This window comes from Phascolarctos cinereus, unplaced genomic scaffold (assembly GCF_003287225.1).
Source record: "Phascolarctos cinereus isolate Bilbo 61053 unplaced genomic scaffold, phaCin_HiC Scaffold_7;HRSCAF=346, whole genome shotgun sequence".
Taxonomy (NCBI): Eukaryota; Metazoa; Chordata; class Mammalia; order Diprotodontia; family Phascolarctidae; genus Phascolarctos; species Phascolarctos cinereus.
The window spans coordinates 88224310-88245884 of NW_027556180.1; the positions used below are offsets into that span (position 1 = coordinate 88224310).

Here is a 21575-nt window from a genome sequence, read left to right on the forward strand (position 1 = left end):
GGTTTTTCTGGAACCATCTTGTTCATCATTTCTTATAGCGTGATCGTATTCTATTACAATCATTCTACTATACACTTAAAAATGCTTTATTGATGCTTGTATTTTCATTTTTTCTGCCTCACTATCCTTAGGTCCCTTACTCCCCCCCCCCACTCTCTTGCTATCAATATAGTCAAGCAAAACAAACCCACACATTGGACATGTCTGAAAATGTGTATGCTATTCTTCACTTCTAGTCCAACTTCTTGTTAAGAAGTGGGAAGCATGTTTCATATTGGTCCTCTGAAGCAGGAGTGTCAAATCCAAATAGAATCAAACATAAGGATCCCGGTGGGCACACATTGACTTAGAAAACCATATATTAACATTATTTATGTTTTATTGTATTTTATTTTGTTGAACATTTCTTTTTAAAAAAAATTTATTAATTTATTTTGATTTATCAATAATCACTTCCATATGCTTTTGAGTTGAAAATTTTTCTCCCCCTTCCTCTCCCCCACCCTCCCCAAGACAGTGCACAATCTGATATAGGCTTTACATTTACACACCCATTAAACATATTTTCACATTAGTGAAGTTGTAAGTAAAAATTAAAACCAATAGAAGGAACCATCAGAAAGATGAAACAAAACTCAATAGAAGGTAAAAATAAGTGATAGAGATTCGATTTCCATAGTTCTTTCTTTGGATGTGGACAGCATTTTCCATCCCGAGGCCTCTGGAGATGTGTTAGATCCTCATAATGCTGAGAAAGGTTCAGTTTAACAATCTTAGTCATTCCATAACGTGGCTGTTATTGTGTACAAAGTCCTCTTGGTTCTGCTCACTTCACTTAGCATCAGACCATATAAGTCTTTCCTTTTCTGAAGTCGGCCTGTTCATTTCTTATAGCACAATAGTATTCCATTACATTCTTATACCACAAGTTGCTCAGCCATTCCCCAATTGATGGGCATCCTCTCAATTTCCAATTCTTTGCCACCACAAAAAGAGCTGCTATGAATGTTTTTGTACATGTGGGTCCTTTTCCCATTTGTTTGATCTCTTTGGGATATAGCCCTAGAAATGCTATTGCTGGATCAAAGGGTATGCACATTTTTGTAGCCCTTTGGGCATAGTTCCAAATTGTTCTCCAAAATGTTGGATCATTTCACAACTCCACCATTTGTTGAATATTTCCCAGTTACATTTTAATCTGGATTGTCTTACTCCGGAGTTCTGTGGTCTGTATGTGGCATGTTTGATACCTCTGCTTTGGAGTAACTGCTGGTTACTACATTGAAAACAGTCCTTAAGTTTTCCAGTTATTTTTCTTTACGCTGTTTTAGTCATATAAATTATTCTCCTGGCTTTGCTTACTTCACTCTAGGTCAGCTTGTATAATTTCTTCCAGGTTTTAAAAAAAAACCATCCCTTTTGTCATTTCTTATGATGCAATGATTCCCTTATATTTATACACCATAAATTGTTCAGCCATTTACCTAATTGACAGGCACCCCATTAGTTTCCAATTCTTTGCTACAAAAAAAATGCTATCTGTATTTTTTTACATATACTACTTTCCCCCCTACTTCTTTTAACTCTTTGGGGTGTGATTTTTTTGGGGAGGTGTCATTTTAAATTACTTTCCAAAATGGCCTTGTCAATTTATGATTTCATCAACAATGCCTGTACTCTCACATATCCTCCAACAACTGTTATTTTCATTTTTTGACATCCTTGCCAATCTGATGGGTATGACATGGAACTTTAAAATTATTTTAATTTTATTAAATACTTAATTATTTGTAGTTTTTTTCCCTCCTGGTTGTTAACTTGCTTTTCTTTTCTTTTTGAGAATTGCCTGTCTCTTCATATTCTTTGATCATTTATCTACTGGGGAAGTGACCCTGAGTTCTTGAAAGGGTATGCCAGTGAAGCATAGGGTCTAGTAGTCTTAACAAGCCAGAAAGCTTCTAGTGCAGACCTGGTAATAGACCAGGTTGTTCTTAACCTTTTTTTACATTCATGGATCCCTTTGGCAGCCTTGTAGAGCCTACGGACCCTTTCTCAGAATAATATTTTTCAAATATACAGAATAATATCATTTCAAAGAAAATCAACTACATTGAAAATATCAAAATAGCAAACAAACTCAAAAAACAAGTTCATGCACCTCAGGTTAAAAATTTCTGCAACAGACTGTATATTTGTCATCTGAGAACTAGCTTATCTCAAGTTCAGAGAGGTTCTTCAGAGGGTTAGCCTCTGTATTGTATCTCACGGGTTTATTTTCTGAGATTAGAAAGTTGATTCAGTTCTCTCACTATCCAGTAGCAAATGCCTTCTAAATGGATAACTACATATACATCAGAGAAACTGAGAACAATTCATAAATAAAGCTTATGTATCCTAGTGAGGTTTATGTTTCAAAAAAATATTCTGCCATTAAAAAGGTCTTTCTTAAGTTTAATAAGGCTTTGTAAAAAATAATTACAAGAAAAATGATCTATTAGCACACACACTGATTCCTTCCATGTTATCTTAAAATTTACTTTTAGATATGAATTCTCTGTAATCCCCCCCCCCCATTGAGAAAGCAAGAAAAACAAAACCTTTGGTGTAAACATTTATGGTCAAGCAAAAATTTCCACATTGGTCCTTATCAAAAAAAGAAAAATCATGCTTCAGCCTGCATTCAGAGTCCATCAGCTCTATATCAGGAGTTGGGTTCATCATGAGTCCTTTGGATTTGTTATGGATCATTAAATTGATCAGAATAGCTAAATCTGTCACAAATTGATTACTGTTACAATATTGCTGTCACTGTGTTCTGTTCACTTCACTTTGCATCAGTTCATACGACTTCCCTGGTTTCTCTGAAACTATCCCCTTTATCATTTCTTACAGTAGAATAGTATTACAACACATTCATATACCATAACTTGCTCAGCCATTCCCCAGCTGATGGGAATACCCTCAGTTTCTAATTCTTTGCCACCACAAAAAGAGCAGTTATAAATATTTTTGTACATATGGGCTATTTTCCTCTTTCTTTGATCTCTTTGCAGTACGGACCTACTAAGCCATCCCTAGTACACGTTGGTTATACTTCATCAGTTTTCTCCCTTCTTAGAGGTTCCAGGGCAATAATCAGGGGGAGATAATGTGTTATCTATTGTTTCCACTACGAAATCTCTGAGAATGCTACGGTGGTAGGAGAAAAAGAAAGGGCAGGAGAAAAATCTGGTTCACTACATGGCTAATTTTGCTAATTTATTATGCACTACATAGAAATGAGAGCTGAAATCCGTGAAACATTTTATCTCTGCATTTCCCAGAGTGCAGGGGCCTCATGCCTTATCTATATAATCATAGCTCACTGGGATTTTGATTAGTGGCTTTTTGGCTCAGGTAACATAAGAAAGTCATTGTCTGTCACCTGAATTTTTGAAAACACAGTTCTCCTAAGTCAGTCTGCAAACTTTAAGAACCGCCATATGAGTCCAGTAATCAGATTAAAACTGAGGCCTTTTGTTAGTGCAACTAAGGAGTGCGGTAGGTAGAGCGCTGTATCTGGATTCAGGAAGATCTGAGTTCAAACGCGATCTCAGACACTTGATAGCTGTATGAGCTGAGCAAGTCACTTAACCTTGTTTGTTTCAGCTGCTTCATCTGTAAGCTGAGCTGGAGAAGGAAATGGCAAACCACTGTAGTATCTTCGCCAAGAAAACCTCAAATGGGTTCATAAAAAACAGCAGGAGCAGCAGGAGTGACAATCACAAACAACTACAAGAGGCACAAGTCTTTTGTTCCACACTTCATATACTGGTGTACCTTGATTCAACTGGAAGGTCAGCAGGCACAGGAAGTCAGGAAAATGCTTCCATTAGAGTTACTATGTGCTGAGATATTTTCGGTCATAACAAGTTGTTATAAAAATGTCTAAAGCATTGAGGGCTTGCTTGACTAATGGAATCGGTGATATCTGAACTGGTGAAATCACAGGTCTTTTGAAACTGAGTAATATTTGTATATACAAAACCTTATAGAGTGTACACAACTCCCAGGCAATCAGAACATTTAGTAACTATCATATGGAACAGATTAAAACCAATGTTGAAGGGAAATATGGCTGTTGTCCCTTTTCTAGTCATTTTGATACTAAAATAGATTATTCCTTAAGGCTGTTTCTCTTGAGAGTGAAGATTACTGAGTAGCTCTGAAGCTCAGCAAATTATTTTTGGAGATTTATAAGTTATCTTGTTTGTAATTATATTTGTTAAATGCTTTAAAGTTTGCAAAACACCTTGCAAAGCATCTCATTTGAATGTTCTAACACTCCTGGGACAGGTTTCTAAGGATGAGGTAGGCACATAGATTATCATCCTCATTTTAAAGATGAAGAAACTGAGGTTAAGCTATTTGTCCACTGTCACATAGCCAGGTCTTCCTGACTCCAACACTCCATGCACTAAACATGGGCATCAAACATGGAAGCCCCTGGGCTACATGTGGCCCACAGCACTCGAGTGTGGCCTGAACCAGATTAAAAAGTAGTTCTTACCCAATTTTAATGTGCTGCTGTATTAATAAAAAAAGAAATGCATAAACATACGTCATAAACATATGACAATATGTGATCTGGAGGGATCCCTCTGTATCCCATTTCTATTTGAGGTTGACACTTCTACCCTACACTAAATGCTACTTTCTGAACCCTTTGCTTATGTATAGAGACTTGGGCAACCAGGGATAGGAGAGAAAGTGGAGATGGTTCTGTTTCATTCAAGAGTAGACACCATGGGAGGAAAAAAAGGGGAAAACACTGCTGTCTTGTTCTGAGGACCTTGTTTTGGTGTTTTTTAATGTGTTTTCTTTTACATTACTGTAGTCACTGTGTTAATTGTGTTTTCCTTTTTTTTTTTTTGCTTTTAGGCAATTGGGGGTAAGTGACTTGCCCAAGGTCACACAGCCAGTAAGTGTCAAGTGTTTGGTCTGAGGCCAGATTTGAACTCAGGTCCTCCTGACTTCGGGGCCGGTGCTCTATCCACTGCGCCACCTAGCTGCCCCCTTCCTTTCTTTTTTAAAATAAATTCCACTGATGCATTTTGTTCTTACATTATACTTATTTTTGGATATAACTCCCACCCTGATCTTGCAATCAAATCTTCCCTTTGAGTCCCATCTCTCTGGTAAGAGAAGGGAGGTATATTTCATTATGGTGCTTGGAGATCATTACTGGATTTTTCAATTACTCAGAATTTGCCTCTTTAAGAATTATTTTTTCATTTATGTTACTGTAGCCATTACATATATTGCTAGCTCACTTGGCATGTATTCATACAAATTTTCCATGTTTCTTCGAATTCATCATATGTCATTTCTTACTGCACAAGAATATTCCATTAGTCATATGCCATAACCACTCCCTACTTGAAGATAACCACTGTATTTCCAGACCTCTGTTATCACAAAAGGTTCTGCATTGTATTTTCTTAGGGTAAACCGTCAGGTTACATTTTTTTAAAGTATTTTTTTAAAAAAATGGAGTTACTACAGCTCTACAGCATTCCGTAATGATGGGATTTTACAAATTCTCCCCCATCTTTTACATTTCCTGCCTTCTTCCTCACCATAGTCCTCTTTTTATGAGACACGAGTCAACAAACCTTTTAAATGACTTTTTGTTCAGTCATTCAGTCCAACTCTTTGTGACCCTATTTAACCATAGCATGCTGCTACTATCCATGGGTTTTTCTTGAAAAAGATACTAGAGTGGGGTTTGCCATTTCCTCCTCCAGTGGATTAAGGCAAACAGTTGTGACGTGACCTGCCCAGGGTCACAAAGCTAGTATCTGAGGCTGGATTTAAACTCAGATCTTCCTGATTCCAGGCCCAGAGCTCTATCCACTGAGCTACCTGTGAGAACTTTATACCATATGCTTTTTTAAAACATGCTTCAGTTTTGGTAAAGTATTCTGATTTTATTTCTATTGAGTTAAAGAGAAACAATAGATAAGCAGTTCTTCATTTTTCTACTACTCAAAATAGAATGACCAGTACCCAAAAGGCAGTAATGTGAAATACTCTGGTACAAATTAAAATGACCTCTTTTATTGATAAATTTAAACCTAAAACATGATCACATTAAAAAACTTTAACAGATAACTTTGTTCTTCAGCATGTTTTAGAATAGAGAAATCTTGCTTTTTTGATTCAGGAGACTGTGGCTGCCTCCCTTTCCCGTGGTTATGCCCGTCACTTTGAATCAACTGTCCACTGTGGGCAGGTAAAAGCAAAGCTTTGTTCAACATGACATTTGCTATTAATTCAAGTCTTTCTATGGTATTAGAAAACCTTTCCTTATTTTACATTTTAAAGTCAATACTTGAAAATAAAACCAATTTTAAAGCAAAACAATCCCTTGCATTGGTTTATTACGAATTTCTTTTATAAATAACTTCCCTCCCCCAAACTTTAGAAACTTTATTCAAAAAACAAACAAAAAAGTGAAGCTGGAGGAATTAAAAAATGCCCGTCACTCTACTCTCTTAAGAGACTGTTCCAAGTTTTGAGGATAAATGTAGGGCTTGCTCAGGACAGTCACAAGCCCTACCCCCACCGGCTCCTTGCGGGCAGACAGACCAGGTCTTCCTAATCACTCTTATCCTCTCCTTGGTAATGTCTGTACTCTGGCTTCAGTTCCCAGGTGTTTTTGTGGGTCCCCTTAACATTGTAAATGCCTATTTCTCTCAAGATTTCCTTCAGGTATATCTAAAGAAGAAGAAGAAGAAAAAAAGAAACCACAACAGATTAGATTATAAAAGCAATCACTATACTTTGCTTAAAACACAATTATTTGTTTGCCAAAGCAGACTTCTGTGAAACAAAAATTACGACCTGACAAATGTCACACTCTCAGTGGGATTTCTTGACTACAGTTAAAGAATTCTGCTATGTTGGCTTCTGACACTATACTATTAGTCATATCACACATACAATTACCATGTATTTGAATTCACAAGAGGCTGGAAATCTATGCATGCCACCAAATTTAAAGCAGAGGTGATTTTTCTAGATGAAAATACAGGAATACCTAGCAAATTACTGGTGTTCAATGTTTATTATTATTATGATACCTCATTAATAACAGTAGTAGTAGTAATAATTCATCTCTGCCAACCCTGGGAGTAAATCATGGAGTTCTGCATGAAGTTACAATGCTGGAGGCTGTAGACTGGCCTCAACGGTCCAGGAGAGGGTGAGAAAGGATCATTACTATGGAGTAACCAGTTAGTACAGTGGTTATAGGTGCTGAGGAGGAAAAAATGCCAGAATCAGGAAATCTGGACCTCTAAGCTTGCCAGGCACAGGGGACTGCGTGGCTAGCTAATCACGTTCTCCATTACCCCTGGGTGATGGAAGAGACACTGGACAAGACTGCGAGGACATCAGGGAAAATTCAGTAGTGACAGTAAAGTGCTTCAAAACACACTGTAGTCTGCTCTGCATGGTCTGAAGGAGTTAATGTGTCAAGGGGGCATGCAGTGCTGTACAAATTCTTCCTCACCAACAGAAAAGTAAATGAGGTTACCTAAAAGGAGAAAAAAAGGACCCAAAGCCCTGGGATTATTCTACTATAGTGCACAACTCAATATTATGCTGCTCCAGTGTGTAAATAATTGCATCCCTGCCAACAGACTAGGAAAGGAGCCGCATGTTATAAGTTGACCAATGTTAATTTAATCACTTCCCCTTTAGGGGAAAATCAGTCATAATTTCTAGTTATTACTCCAAAATTCCACTGACCAGTTAGAAAGAGGAGCTCTGGCTTCTGGGGCCCTTGAGTGCTGTCTTTTTCTGACTTTTGGGACATCAAGGGAAAATACCAGGAACATCAACAAACCTCCCCTGCTGCTTTCTAAATGTTAATTTTTTGGGGGGTGAGATAGAGATGAGAGATAGAAAAATTCTTTTAGAAAACTGACCTTATTCTGATAGGAGAAGACTGAGCTTTTGAGAAAAATCACAGAAATTTTATAACTGGCTTTGCACTAATTGTGTGATGGATGAGTCAGCTGGTTTTGTGGAAGCTCAGTTCCGTCTTGGTTAAAGCAAAGCCTTTGGTCTAGATCAAGATTTTATAACCTGGGACCTGCAAACTTGGATAAAAAAACTGGTTTCCTTTGTAATTCTTTGCATTGTGTCTTATGCATTTAAAAACATTATTCTGAGAAGGGGCTGAGAAGGAAAAAGTTCTGACTCTCTGGGCTGAGGGATCTTCACAGACAGCCTCTTCTATCTCTGAAGCCCTAGGATTCTGAGTTCCCCGAGTCATTGCTTAGCTCACTGAGATACACAATCAAGGTATGAGACTCCACATTTAATGGGGAACGCTTTTAACTTGTCCTTCCCATAATTTGCAGCATCCCCATCAAAGGCTAACTGTTTTTTGAAAGCAAAACAAAACTGGTGGTTTAAAAGGCTCTTGGTCCTGTAAAGCACTCCCAGTCCAAGCCCAGCAGGTGGCAGCAGGGGATCAAATGAGCACTGGGGCTGTGGTCTCCCAGTGACCCCGCAACGCCCTCCCCAAACATCTGCTGGAGGGTCAACAAGGGACCTTTCTGAACGTGCACACATGCATGCTTCTCAACTGCTCCGATGACAAACATGTCAACTGCCTATTACTTCAACAAATTACATTTTTTAAAAGGCGTACACATCAAGAACTAATGGAAAAGGAATCATAAACACAAAAACTATGAGTTAGGCACAAATTATTTGCAGTCTAGGTATAAAATGACCAATATAGTGATTTATTGGGTCAGTTTCAGTGAGTTAACTAAATCCATGAAAAGTACCTGTAAAATAGTGGTTTGCCTCTTAGAAGCTGAAGGTCAAAAAAAAAGGGGGACTGAAAGAAGGTAAACTGAAAAGACCTCCCAGCATGGGGCTTCACTTCCAGCCCAAGGCTTCTTTGCTTAATAGCAGCAAATATAGTTCTGAGACACAAACTTGTTATAGAAAACACAAAGCTGGTGTGAGATATTAGCTGGTGAGAAATAGGCAAACACACACACACACACACACACACACACACACACACACACACACACACTAAGCCCCTTATACATCTGATATTCTGGGGGGAGGGGTTGTTTTTCTGTTATCTCTTCTCCCTCCCCCTTCTGCTTTGTTGGCTAGGTATAAGGATATAAGCAGCCCATGTTTCTTTCACATGAAGACAAGAGCAATGACAGCAAGTCAGTATAGCATGAACTTTGAATTCTTTCCCCTTTAATGGAGATTTGGAGGTTGCAATGAACCATTTATAAATTCTCTCACACTGACTCAACCTTTATTAAGCACCTACTAAGTGCTGAGCACTGTTAGATGCTGGGTGAGGTACAAAGTTCAGATAAACCAAGTCCCTAATATAAAACAAAACACAATGAGTGTGTAAGAAAGGTAAAAAGTGTTATAGGAAGTAACCTAACTGGAAGGCTGGGGAGAGTTGGGCTTTAAAGGACAGGTGGAGGGAAGTGAGAAAAGTTGAAGGGGAGGGCATTTCAGGCACTGGGAGACAATGTGAGGTACAGAGGTGGAAAAGCATAAGGTGTAGGGAAGGAGAAGTGCACAGAGCACAGTGTATGTAGAGAGGAATAATAATGAAGCAAGACAGGAAAGAGAGAGCAGCACCATGTTGGGGAAGACCTTGTAGGCTAAGAAGCTTGAATTTCACTTGCTAAGTAATGGGGAACTGCTAAAAGGCTCTGAGTAAGACTGACATACCCTGATTTGTGGGTAGGGAAGATAGGTCTGTCAGCACAGTGTAATATAGGTCATAAAGGGGGAAAAAATGGAGGTATGGAGAAATATTAGAAGGCTAATAAAATAATGTAAGCATAACAAAGTGCCACTTTTAGAGGACATCTCCTAGGAGTTCAGAAGTCAATGTCTGGACATGACAAACTGATTTCTATGCAAGGCTTATCTGTTTGTTCTCAAATCTATTAGCTGATGGGGAGCAGCTCTGCTCGACCCAAGTCAGTTAATCTGTCCATGGTTCCCCATTCAACATTTGTTAAAATGATGGGCCTAAATGATCTCTAAGGTCACTTCTAGCCCTAATATTCTATGACCTTGACCAGGTAATATAAACACTGAGGAAACAGGCAGAAGATGGGTTGAGGAAAAAAGTCATGTCTGGAGGCAGTACCCTAGGAACTCAAAGCACTCAAAGAAAGAGCCCCAGGCAGAGTTCATGTGCATGCAGTGATAAAGGAGACTGGGGGAAGGCTGGTTAGGCACAGCAGTTAAGAAGAGAATATTACAGTAATAGGACTGAGACCAGGTATGAGGAGAAGGAGCCAATGCTACCACCTCCTAGCTACTGGCTACGCAGAGCTCCCCAACACATTACTGATACCCTTGTAAGGCTGTGGTCCATAGGGTGAGGAATATACTGTGGTATTAATTCAGTTAATTCAGTCTTCCTGTATGTGACTAGGTTACTTTGGTACTAAGTCTGTAAATTATTCAGGTAGAAACTGCAGGCAACAGAAAAGGATATGAAGGAGACTTATAAAGCTCTAATAGGATCACAAACAAAAGTCTCTCTTTTTTTTTGTTACTGAGTCAAGCCAGTTCTTAAGGGATAACGATGCTGGATAAATGCCACTTAATTTTGGAGAGTGACCCTCCGACTGCATAAGGGCATGGTGATTATGTGTAGAGAGAACATTCAGGGTATTTAGTATAGGGAGTGAGGGCTCTTCCAAATTCTGAGTTCTGGAATCTATTTCTTCTGTTTTTCTGCCTTCTATTATATTTTTAAGAAAGAAATCTGCCCCTAAGTCAATCAACTTTATATCACAAAAGACTGGGGAGATTTCTCACTACAGACTGTGCTGCTCTGCAGTACAAGATCTGAAGCAATCACCTGGCTCAGGTCCAGCAACTCTTCCCCAAAGAGCTGTGTGGGAGTGTTTACAGCTAGACTGAATTCGGGAAAGAAAGCCCTACAGGTTCGTGGGAGAGAAAAGCAAGTCATGTGTGTGACCCCGATAGGCTAAAGGACTAGGAAACCACTGGCATTTGTGCAAGGAAAAAAAATTGTGGTTTCAAGGTAAAAATTTAGAGGTCCTCTACCCCAGCCATGACTCTCCATCCTACCTTTTCCCAAGCTTGAGCCAAGAGATGTAGAATCACACGGCAGAGCAGCCTACTGTTTCTGATTCTTCCTGTCCCTCCCCCACTGCTGCCATTTCTTGCAACCTTTCAACCATCCTTTTCTGTATGGATGTTCCAAACCAAATGATGGACTGATGTCTGGAAAGGATCTAGCCATATCTGTGGGAGGCTTTGCATAAGGAATATATTTGAGTTTGAAGAGGGTAATTAATATACCCCAGAGAATGAATTTACCTTTAAGTTGAAACCTAAGCTCTCATACTTCTTACATAAAGTAAAAATGCTATTCAACTTGGTTTTTATTCATAGATCTTACACCAATGTTTTTGCAAAGGTTACAGTTATATTAAAAAACATTTTTTGAATGATGTAGCCACCAATGAAAAGCAATCTATATTTTCTTTTTTTTCCTCTCAGGAAGCGAACTGTTAATAGCCAGAAAGCATGGATGTTTAGCTTGTTTCAATTCTGTTGCCCACACACAGTTAGCCCGGGCTGATGAATTCCAAAATAACACTTATCTTCCCAAACTGCATTTCCTGTACTGAGCTGAGGTCTCTGTTCCAACACAGGTGGCTGCTGCCTGGTTGTGGTTTTCATTTCCACAGTTACTTGTGGAAGAGATGAAGGATGATGACTGAGTTTGGTACTAAAGAACACGCAGCTACACATTCAATTCAATGTATGGGCCGCTTTGCAGATGTCCAATAAAATGGCAGCTGATAAGAATTCCAAATCGATGTAGCCTTCTTTATCGGATAGACCTGTGCTTCATAAAGCTAGACGAAGATTTAATAGTAAGAAAGGAAAATTTTAATGGTCAAAGTTCTTATAACTTTGAAAAAACTGTCAGGAGCATGATAATTTTTATTAACCATGTGAAACAAGGCAATAGGTATTATGTAAAAAGGAAGGGAGAATGGAGGTCACAGTGTCCTGTACCCAAACCACTCTAAATCTTTGACAAGCGGTCATCTAATCTCTACTGGAGACCGGAGTTAGTCTCACCACCTCCTGATACATCTCATTTTACTTTTGAACAGTTCTAATTATGCCCAACTAGCTCTCTTCTATAAAACCCAATATAACAGATAGGTGTATGAATGAATCATCAAGCCTAGGAAACACTTTTCCTTGTGTTCCCCCTGGGCCAGGTATAAAGTAATGAAATGAAGATGATTCTTGGGAAAAAGTAACAAGTACCAACCCCAATAGTTATATATGTGTAAACGATCCCCAAACCGTGTCACCCCATTTGTCCACTACCTTCAAGGAATGAGGTGTCGCATCTGTAAGCAGATTTTTCATATCCCAAATAACCGAAAATACGAACTTTAAAATTATTCCTTATTTTTGCATTTTTAAAACGTATCTGATATATATTACATCAATGCCTTGTTGGAGTACACTGAAAAGAAAGTCTATATGGTACAGGGGAAAGAGTGCTGGCCTCAGAGCTAAGGGGCCAAGGCTTCCATTCTGCTTCTGAAACCAACTGGCCATACAGAGCTCTACAAAATGTCAGGGACGATGATGACGCCGATTTCCCTTTTCTAACTTCAATCATCCCTTCTTTGATAATGCCCTTTTCTTTTTGAAGGCTGGATGCTAAAGTCTCAAGATTCTGTCCAGCTCTACAAGTCTATGACTGCTGTGACCGTATCAAAGTAAAGCTTCTTGCCAAAGTTCCACAACAAATTATAAGAAAGTCAAGAGTCCTCAGATTTCCTTATTCCCAGTGTGGAAACAGGTTTACCTGCCAAGGTCAAGTGCATTGGTTACTTTAAGCAAGATGAACTTTGACTTCTGTCTGACTCTGATGGACACCACATGCCATTTAATCTGCTCAATTCCTTTTCATGTTCTGAACTGTAGGCTTTAAGCTCTATCTCAAGGGGCAGCATCTCCTCTGTTCCAATCCAATTACCTAGCACAAAGCAGTATGTGCTGGGCACTGAGGACACAAAGATGAGATGAAAGGAACTCCCTGGAGTGATAAACATAGAAAGCAGTAGAGGAAAGCTGATTGGGGAAGAGATGGTACACATGCATAGGGGGTGGGAAATCATCTCCTCCAGCACTCATGACTTCAGGCTCCTGCTCCAGTCTTCCTCACATTGTGGACATTGTTAACTTCCATCCCAGTAGCTCCTCAAGATCCGAAATATGACCCACTTTAGTATGAATGTGTGTTTTGCACACAACTGTATTTACCCTCTGCTTAGCTGAGAATTCTGTTCAGTACTTTCTCAGTTTCTGCTGGGCCTTTTTCAGAGATTCATAGGAAATTATTTCACTCTCATCCCTTTCCCACTCCTGACTTCTAATTTCATACACTTTTGCCATAAATGATTTAGACTCATAACTTCACCATCTGAAAGCCTCCTTCCTTAGCTCGTTTTCAGGTTCAATCACACTTCAGAATTTGATAACCAAAGAAAATTCTAAATGACTGCTAGTCAGGATAGTGATCCTTTCACCCAATCAATAATCCAGACCCTGTATTCAGGATGCTCTTCATATAATTTTTATTCCAAAAACTTTTGCTACCTTGATTTGCTACTGAATATAAATGAGCTTTCTGTGATCTGGAGGTGAGTAGATTAAGTTACTCTAATCTGATTAACCTGGTACTTAAATACCTATGTACAAAACTGACCAGCGTGCTATAGATGTGGTTACGGGAAAGACACATCTGTATCATCTTCCCCTGCATAGGGGGAGCACCATTCTCATGGCATAACAACTTATTATAATAAAGAAACTAAAGAGGGTATTATCATCCCCATTCTTTTCGAATAATGCAAAATTAGAGAGATTAAGTGAAGTGTTCTAGGTCACACAGCTGATATTTTGCAGAGAGTGCCAGGCCTTGAGCCTGATTCTTCTGATCCCAAATCCACGGGTCTTTCTGGTCTATTTTACTGCTTAGGTGGCTTTGACAGTATCATATGGAGAATGCTTTAAATTTGGCTTAATGCAAATGATGGCTACAAACCAATAAGATGGGCCACAATTAAATAAATTCTGAATGTGTTACCTAGGAATAAATATATGAAGAATCAAAGGCAATGACGACAACAGATAAAGATTAAGATGACACAATTTTCTTTTTGAAAGCTGTGAAATGAATCCCAGCACCTCAGCACTCTGACAATCACATTAATGAAATAAAAAAAAAATCTTCCTTGCTCTTAGTTGAAGAAAATATATTGACATCACTGAAGCTGAAATTAAAAGGCAAGCTTAGAATCTCTGTAGGTGTATTTTGTATCAACAGACAAATTCACAACGAATTATGCAGCTTTTTCAATGAACGGAGAACTGTTCATATTAAAAAAGTCTGGGTTGAGGGAAGGGTTTAGTTTTGAGCACCTGTCAATGATAAGATTAATTCTTAGGCATCATTCTACTTAATCACTAAAACTAGTTGTATTTATTCATTTTTTAGTCAAAAGGAGACCTCCTTTCAAATCTAGCTTCCAATAACAAAATACTTAGCTTTGTTTTTCTAGTTAATTATTATTCATTGGGAAGGTCACTTTTAAAAAATATTTTATTCTTTCCCAATTATATGTAAAGGCAATTTTAAACACTAAAAAAATTTTTTTAGCTCCAAATTTTCTCTCTCCCTCCCTCAACACTTTTCTCTAAGACAATAAGCGATTTGATTTAGGTTATATATCTATCTATCTCCTTGTGTGTGCGCTCGTGTGTGTGTGTGTGTGTGTGTGTGTGTGTGTATATGTAGTATGTAATCATATAAAAGAGATTTCCATATTAGTCATGTTAGTAAAGAAACAGACCAAAAGAAACACACACACACGCACGCACGCACGCACGTACAATTGAAGGATAGCATTCTTCAAATTGCATTCAGGAAAGTTACACTTTTAAATAAAAAGCAGACTGCATTTATCCACGTACATAGGAAGCAGTGAGAGAAATAAAATTTCAGTCTTAGGAAGTCTGAGAAGGAAGGGCTATCAACTTATCAAAATCATCATATTACTTCCCTTCTCTGCACCCCCTTCCCCCACTTTTTACCTTTTAAGTTAAGCAAGAACGCCAGAATTGGCAAAATAAAATTTTGGCAAAAGGCAGGTTTTAAAAGGCTGAAGCTATTCCTTCCAATTGATTTAATTTTAGGAATTAAGCGTAAGATGGTGAGCTAGAAGATTAAAGTTATAACACTTACTAAGATCTGCAAAACCATGATATTGATTTTTCTGTAAAGCCTACTGAAAGGAAACATGCTCTTAAAGAGATGGAGTAGAATTTCAACTCACTTTGTCAAACACATGGGACACTTATTTCTGATACTATCTCCACGCCCCCAGTGGGATTATATTCAGTTTTGCTAGATAACTTTTTCTTAGCTGCAAACCTGGATCCTTTGTGCTCTGGAATACTGCATTCCAAGTTCTCTGCTCCTGTATAGTGGTGGCTGCTAAATTCTGTGTGATCTTGACTGTAGCTCCTCAGGATTTGAATTTTATTTCTTGCTGCTTGCAATATTTTTAATTTGATCTGGAAGCTATGGATTTTGGGTTTCTTTCAGGAGACGACCAATGGATTCTGTTTTCATTTTACCATCTAGTTCTAAGTGATCTGGACAGTATCAAGATTTTTTGAAATAGGATGTCTAGGCTGTTTTTTTGCTGATGGTATTCAGATAGTCTAATGATTCTTAATTTTTTTTCCTCTTCAACCTGTTTTCCAAGTCACTTGTTTTTACTATGAGATACCTCACATTTTTCCTCTATTTTTTCATTTTATTTTTAATATTTCTTGTTGCCTCAGGGAGTTACTGGCTTTTATTTGGTCATTTGAATTTTCAGGGAGCTTGTTGCTTGGGTAAGGTTTTGTATCTCTTATGCCAAGCTGCTAATACCCTTTCCAATTTTTCATTTCTTTTCCATTTTTTCTTCAAGTGCTCTCATTCTATTTACAAAAACATTAAAAAAAAACACCCAACAAAATTCTTGTTTTTTTTCTTCTAAGAGTTCCGGTTGAGTTCATGCCCAAGCTGTGTTTTTCTCTGAGGTATCACTTGCAGATGTTTTGGAGTCATTCTCTTCTGTGTTTGTGTCTTCAGAGTCCCTGCCATCACAACAGCTTGTTATGGTGGGCCTCTTTTCTGTCTGACCCGTCTGTCAGCCTACTACCTGACTCCAGACTTGATGCTAGGGCTCGGCTCTGCAGCACTTCTGGAGGGAAGGTCTGTACTGATCTTACTGCTGCTTTCTTGGGGCAATGAGTGTTGTATTATTCCAGGATCTCAGGGATAAGTTGGGGGCCTGCAAGCTTTCAGTGCTTCCAAAGCAGTCTGATCCAGGGAAAAATCTGACTGCTGCTCTCCTTGTCTGAGCTCTGCAAATTCCTGACCTGGGTTTGGGTCTAAGCAAGAAGGGGCTTCTGCTGGCCTTTGCCCCTCTCATCTAGCTGGAAAGCTCTGTTGGCTCAGAGCAGTAGAACTGTAGGATCCCTTTGGTCTGGGATTCCTGCCCTGGCTATTCCTCTGCAGGCCGGACTAGATGTCGGAAGTGAGACCCTGCTTTGGGCCTTAAGTCTGAGCCATACCACTGCTTCTCCATACACTACCCAGGGCCTCCCTCCTCAGGAAAGCTACTGCTGTGAGAGGGCCCCTTCTCACTCTGCCCCGGATCTGTGACCCAGGACTGGGCTGTAGGAAACAAAGCTGCCAGTTGGCACCTATCTCTGTTGCAGTGCCCTGGTGAGGTCTGTGGGTACTCCATATGGGTCTGAGACACCCTCTTGCCCCAGCACATGGCCTCTCCCTGGTTGCTAGGGTTCCACAACCTGCTTCTGGCCCTATGCTGTCTCCAGTGTCCAAAGACTGTCTCCTTATGCCTACACAAAGGATTCATTGTGATTTTTCTGACTTCCCCATTAGGATTTGGTCTGGTACATTTTATGTATTGTTAGGAAGAATCTGGAGAGAGCGCAGTATAATGCTTCCTATTTCTCTGCCATTTGGCTCTGCTCTTCACCTGGCAGTGTTACAAATGTAAAACTAATTTCAAATTTCACTTTATTCTGTGAATACTAAACTCTGTGCCAGTGGAAATTCTTCATTCCTCTTTTGCTCAGATCATCCTGGAAGATCCCTCCACCCTGTGGTCTCTTCTGTGATTAGTGAATTGCTCTCAGAGCCATCATTTTCAAAGGGTCCAGGCCAGTTATGTTCACTCCTTCATTTTTTCCCTCTGGACTTCAGTCTTGATTCTCCAGACTTTTTTCTCTACCATACCCCCATTGAAATAACTTTTCTCCCTATCCCTGCCTTTAGCTTTTATGCTTCCTTTTATTGCATTGTCCTCCCAATTCGAATATAAGCTTCTTGAGGATAAGGAATGTCTTTCTACTTGTATTTGTATTCCCAGTGCTTAGCACAGAACCTGACACAAAGCAAGTGCTTAACAAATGCTTGTTGACTTAAAAAAATAAGATAAGAAAATATAAGATCAAATAAGTTAAAGACAAAAATATCATCTTAATCAAAGCTGCCTGAGGAAGTTAGTAATCTACATATTTTTCTGGTTCTTCTGTCAAGCAGTAAATTTGATTTCCATAAGTTTTCACTAAACACTTATTAAGTAAGTGCTGAAGGGCACAAAATAAGAGTGACAACACACTGTACGCACTTAATAAAAAAAAGAAGTAAATACCAAGAGTGGTAACTGCTTTAAAAAAAAAAAGTCATGTGCACTGAAATGTTCAATAAATAGTTTAACACATCAGAAGAATATTTATTTCTATTTTAATTTTAATAGCTGGAATTTAAAAAGAACCAAGGTCCACAAGAACAGTTGAACCTCCACTATAAATCATTTCTCAGAAGTTTTAATTACTGCCTTATTTCTACTTTTACAATAAAAATCTAATAATTATCAATTAAGCATCATTAAGCATTTGTTTTCATGACAAGCTTCTCTGTATATCACTATCACCCATGCTTTCTCTCAGTTAACATTTTCTCTGAATTTCATATGTATGTTTACATTTCCTCCACTAAATTCTTATGTTCTACTGTGCTATGCAAGGGGCTCTGGGCATGCTTTGACAGGCCTCAGAAATCCTTTAAGGATGGTCCAGGATGGGCTAGGTATGCCTGCTCTCCAAAGAACAGCCAAAGTTAATTCAGAGATGCTCATCACCAGACTGGATAGAGGGATGACTGTCAGCTACAGAAATTTTTTTTTAAATTTCAAAAAACATTTATTAAATACCCACCATGTTTAGAGTATTTTGCTGAGCAACAGGGAAAATGCAAAGTTTAGATAAGATAGTCCTTGCTCTCATAAAGCTTACAGTTTAGCAGGGGATTAAAACATATATAACTACAAAAAACATTATGGGATACGTACATCAGAGAAGTAAAACTTAACGTGATATGAGGTCTTGCTTTGGTGTTTCTATGTGGTGGGAGAGTCATTATATTAACTAATGTTTAGGCAGGTGACAGCACATTTAAAGGAAAAACAATTTGATGGCCATGAAAATGCATTTTTGTGCTTGATATCTTTGTCTATCTTAGTTGTGTGAATCCTGCGTGCGACTGGATACAACAGTACCAGTGTGCACAACTGTAAAATTTCAGAATTGGAAGAGATGCCTGCAAGTCCAACCAATACTGGAAGGGAAGAGCATGCTTTCTGCAACATAACCAATAAATGGTCATCAAAACTTGGCTAGGGCTACAAATGCAAAAGCAAGATAGACCCTACTTCTAAAAACTGTGCACTTTACAAGGAGGATGCAACACCGTTTTTTTTTTAACTAAATAAAGGATAGTGGCCAAATAAATACACAGTAACTGGGCCATTAACAACGGGGGGGGGGGGGGGGCGGTGGATCAGGAGAGGCCTCTCTGAGGAGGTGGCACTTGAGCTGAGCCCTGAACGGTGGAGAGCTCAGGAAGACGAGCACCACAGACTCGGGGGATAGCCAGGGCAAAGGCACAGAAACGGAGCATTCTTCAGGGAACAACCAGCTGATCATTTTGGCTGGAGTGCAGAAGTCTAGTTAATTGCTGACTTTGCTTGCTTAGCAATAACACATGCAAGCACAGCCCACTGATTCAGAATTTTCCATTCAAGAGACATTTAGTAATGAATTGCCTCCTATGTGCTGGTTGTTTGGGATACAACGACATAAAGAAAATAGCACCTACCCTAAAGGAGTTTACATTTTTGGGGGATGGGTTCAGGGAGGGGGAAGCACGTAGGAAACAACATTTATGGAGAAAGGTAAATACAAGTTAATTTGAGGGGAGAAGGAGCCCTAACAACTAGAAGGATCAGAAAAGCTTCTTGAAGAACACAGCAGGTGGCCTGTGCCATAACTAGCAACAATGATTCTGAAAGACTGGAGGGGAGTAGGGAGTGCTTTACTAGCATGCATGAAGGAGGAACCGTGTGAAAGCAAGTCAAGGAATTCTTTATTATGTCATATAGTCATTCCTTTTCTTACTTTAGATGGAAATTCTTTTTTTTAACATGTGTTTTTAAAACTTCAGGTTCCAAATTTTCTCCCTTTCTCCCTCCTCGCCCACCCTCATTGACAAGGCAAGCAACTCAATACAGGTTAATGTGTAATTATGCAAAACACTTGTGAAAAACTAACTATATTTCCCTTCATCCTATCCTGTCCCCCATTTATTCTATTCTCTCTTTTGACCCTGTCCTTCCTTAGAAGTGTTTGCTTCTGCTTATTTCCTCCCCCAATCTATCCTCCCCTCTATCATATCCCTGCTCTCTTGTCCTCTTCCTCCTCTATTTTCCTGTAGAGTAAGACAGATTTTCATACCCAATTGAGGGTGTATGTTATTCCCTCCTTTAGCCAAATCCTATGAGAATAAGATTCACTCATTTCCTCTCACCTTCCCATGTTTCCCCTCCATTGTAAGAGCCTTTTCTTGTCTGTTTTATGTGAGATAATGTACCCCATTCTACCTCTACCTTTCTCCTTCTCCCAGTATAATACTCTCTCAACCCTCACTTTTATTCTCCAGATATGACCCCTTCATCTTCAACTCACCCTGTGCCCTCTATCTATCTATCTACTATCTATCTGTATAAATTTTCCCCTCCAACTACCCTAATACTGACAAAGGTCTCATGAGTTACAAATATCATCTTTCCATGCAGGAATGTAAACAGTCCAACCTTAATAAGTCTCTTATGATTTCTCTTTCCTGTTTACCTCTTCATGTTCCACCTGAGTCTTATATCTGAAAGTCAAATTTTCTATTCAGCTCTGGTCTTTTCATCAAGAATGCTTGAAAGTCCTCTATTTCACTGAACGACCATTTTTCCCCCTGAAGGATTATACTCAGTTTTGCTGGGTAGGTGATTCTTGGTTGTAATCCTATCTCCTTTGCCCTCCAAATATTATATCCCATGCCCTGTGGTCCCTTAATGTAGAAGCTGCTAAATCTTGTGTTATCCTGATAGTGTTTCCATAATACTTGAATTGTTTCTGGCTGCTCGCAATATTTTCTTCTTGACCTGGGAACTCTGGAATTTGGCTATCATATTCCTAGGAGTTTTCCTTTGGGGATCTCTTTCAGGAGGAGATCTGTGGATTCTTTCAATTTCTATTTTGCCCTCTGGTTCTAAAATATCAGTGCAGTTTTCCTTAATAATTTCTTGAAAGATGATGTCTATACTCTTTTTTTGATCATGGCTTTCAGATAGTCCAATCATTTTTAAGTTATCTCTCCTGGATCTATTTTCCAAGTCAGCTGTTTTTCCAATGAGATATTTCACATTGTTTTCTATTTTTTCATTCTTTTGGATTTGTTTTACAGTGTCTTTGATTTCTCATAAAGTCACCAGCTTCCCATTGCTCTATTCTAATTTTTAAGGAAGTATTTTCTTCAGTAATCTTTTGGACTTCCTTTTCTATTTGGCCAATTTTTCTTTCTAAGGCATTCTTCTCCTCATTGGCTTTTTGGACCTCTTTTACCATTTGAGTTAGGCTATTTTTTACAGTGTTATTTTCTTCAGTATTTTTTTGGGTCTCTTTAGCAAGCTGTTGACTTGTTTTTCATGATTTTCTTGTAGCATTCTCATTTCTCTTCCCAGTTTTTCCTCTACTTCTGTTACTTGTTTCTCAAAATCCTTTCTGAGCTCTTCCAAGGCCAGGGACTGATTCATATTTTTCTTGGAGGCTTTGGATGTGAGAGCTTTGGCTTTGTTGTCTTCTTCTGTTGATCTTCTTTGTTACCAAAAAGAGATTCTATTGTCTGACTTTTTTGCACTTTTGTTTGCTCATAATCCTAGCCAATTACTTCAGTTTTAAATTCTTTGTTAATGCAGGGGTCTGCTTCCAGTATGGAGAATGTACTGTCCCAAGCTTTGGGGGTTTTA

The 21575-nt window shown here is 38.8% G+C and overlaps 1 protein-coding gene across 3 annotated transcripts in view; it reads right to left on the reverse strand.

Annotated features, from left to right (window-relative positions):
- Positions 1-6077: 6077 nt before the first annotated feature.
- Positions 6078-21575, reverse strand: part of GTF2F2 (general transcription factor IIF subunit 2) — a 159532-nt gene continuing 144034 nt past the window's right edge. For 2 of the 3 annotated variants that reach the window (XM_020971471.2, XM_020971455.2), the window contains one exon: positions 6078-6759. In XM_020971471.2, coding sequence (XP_020827130.1) covers positions 6640-6759 — 120 coding nt within the window. In that variant the 3' untranslated portion in view covers positions 6078-6639. The other variant, XM_020971464.2, reaches the window with a different exon arrangement.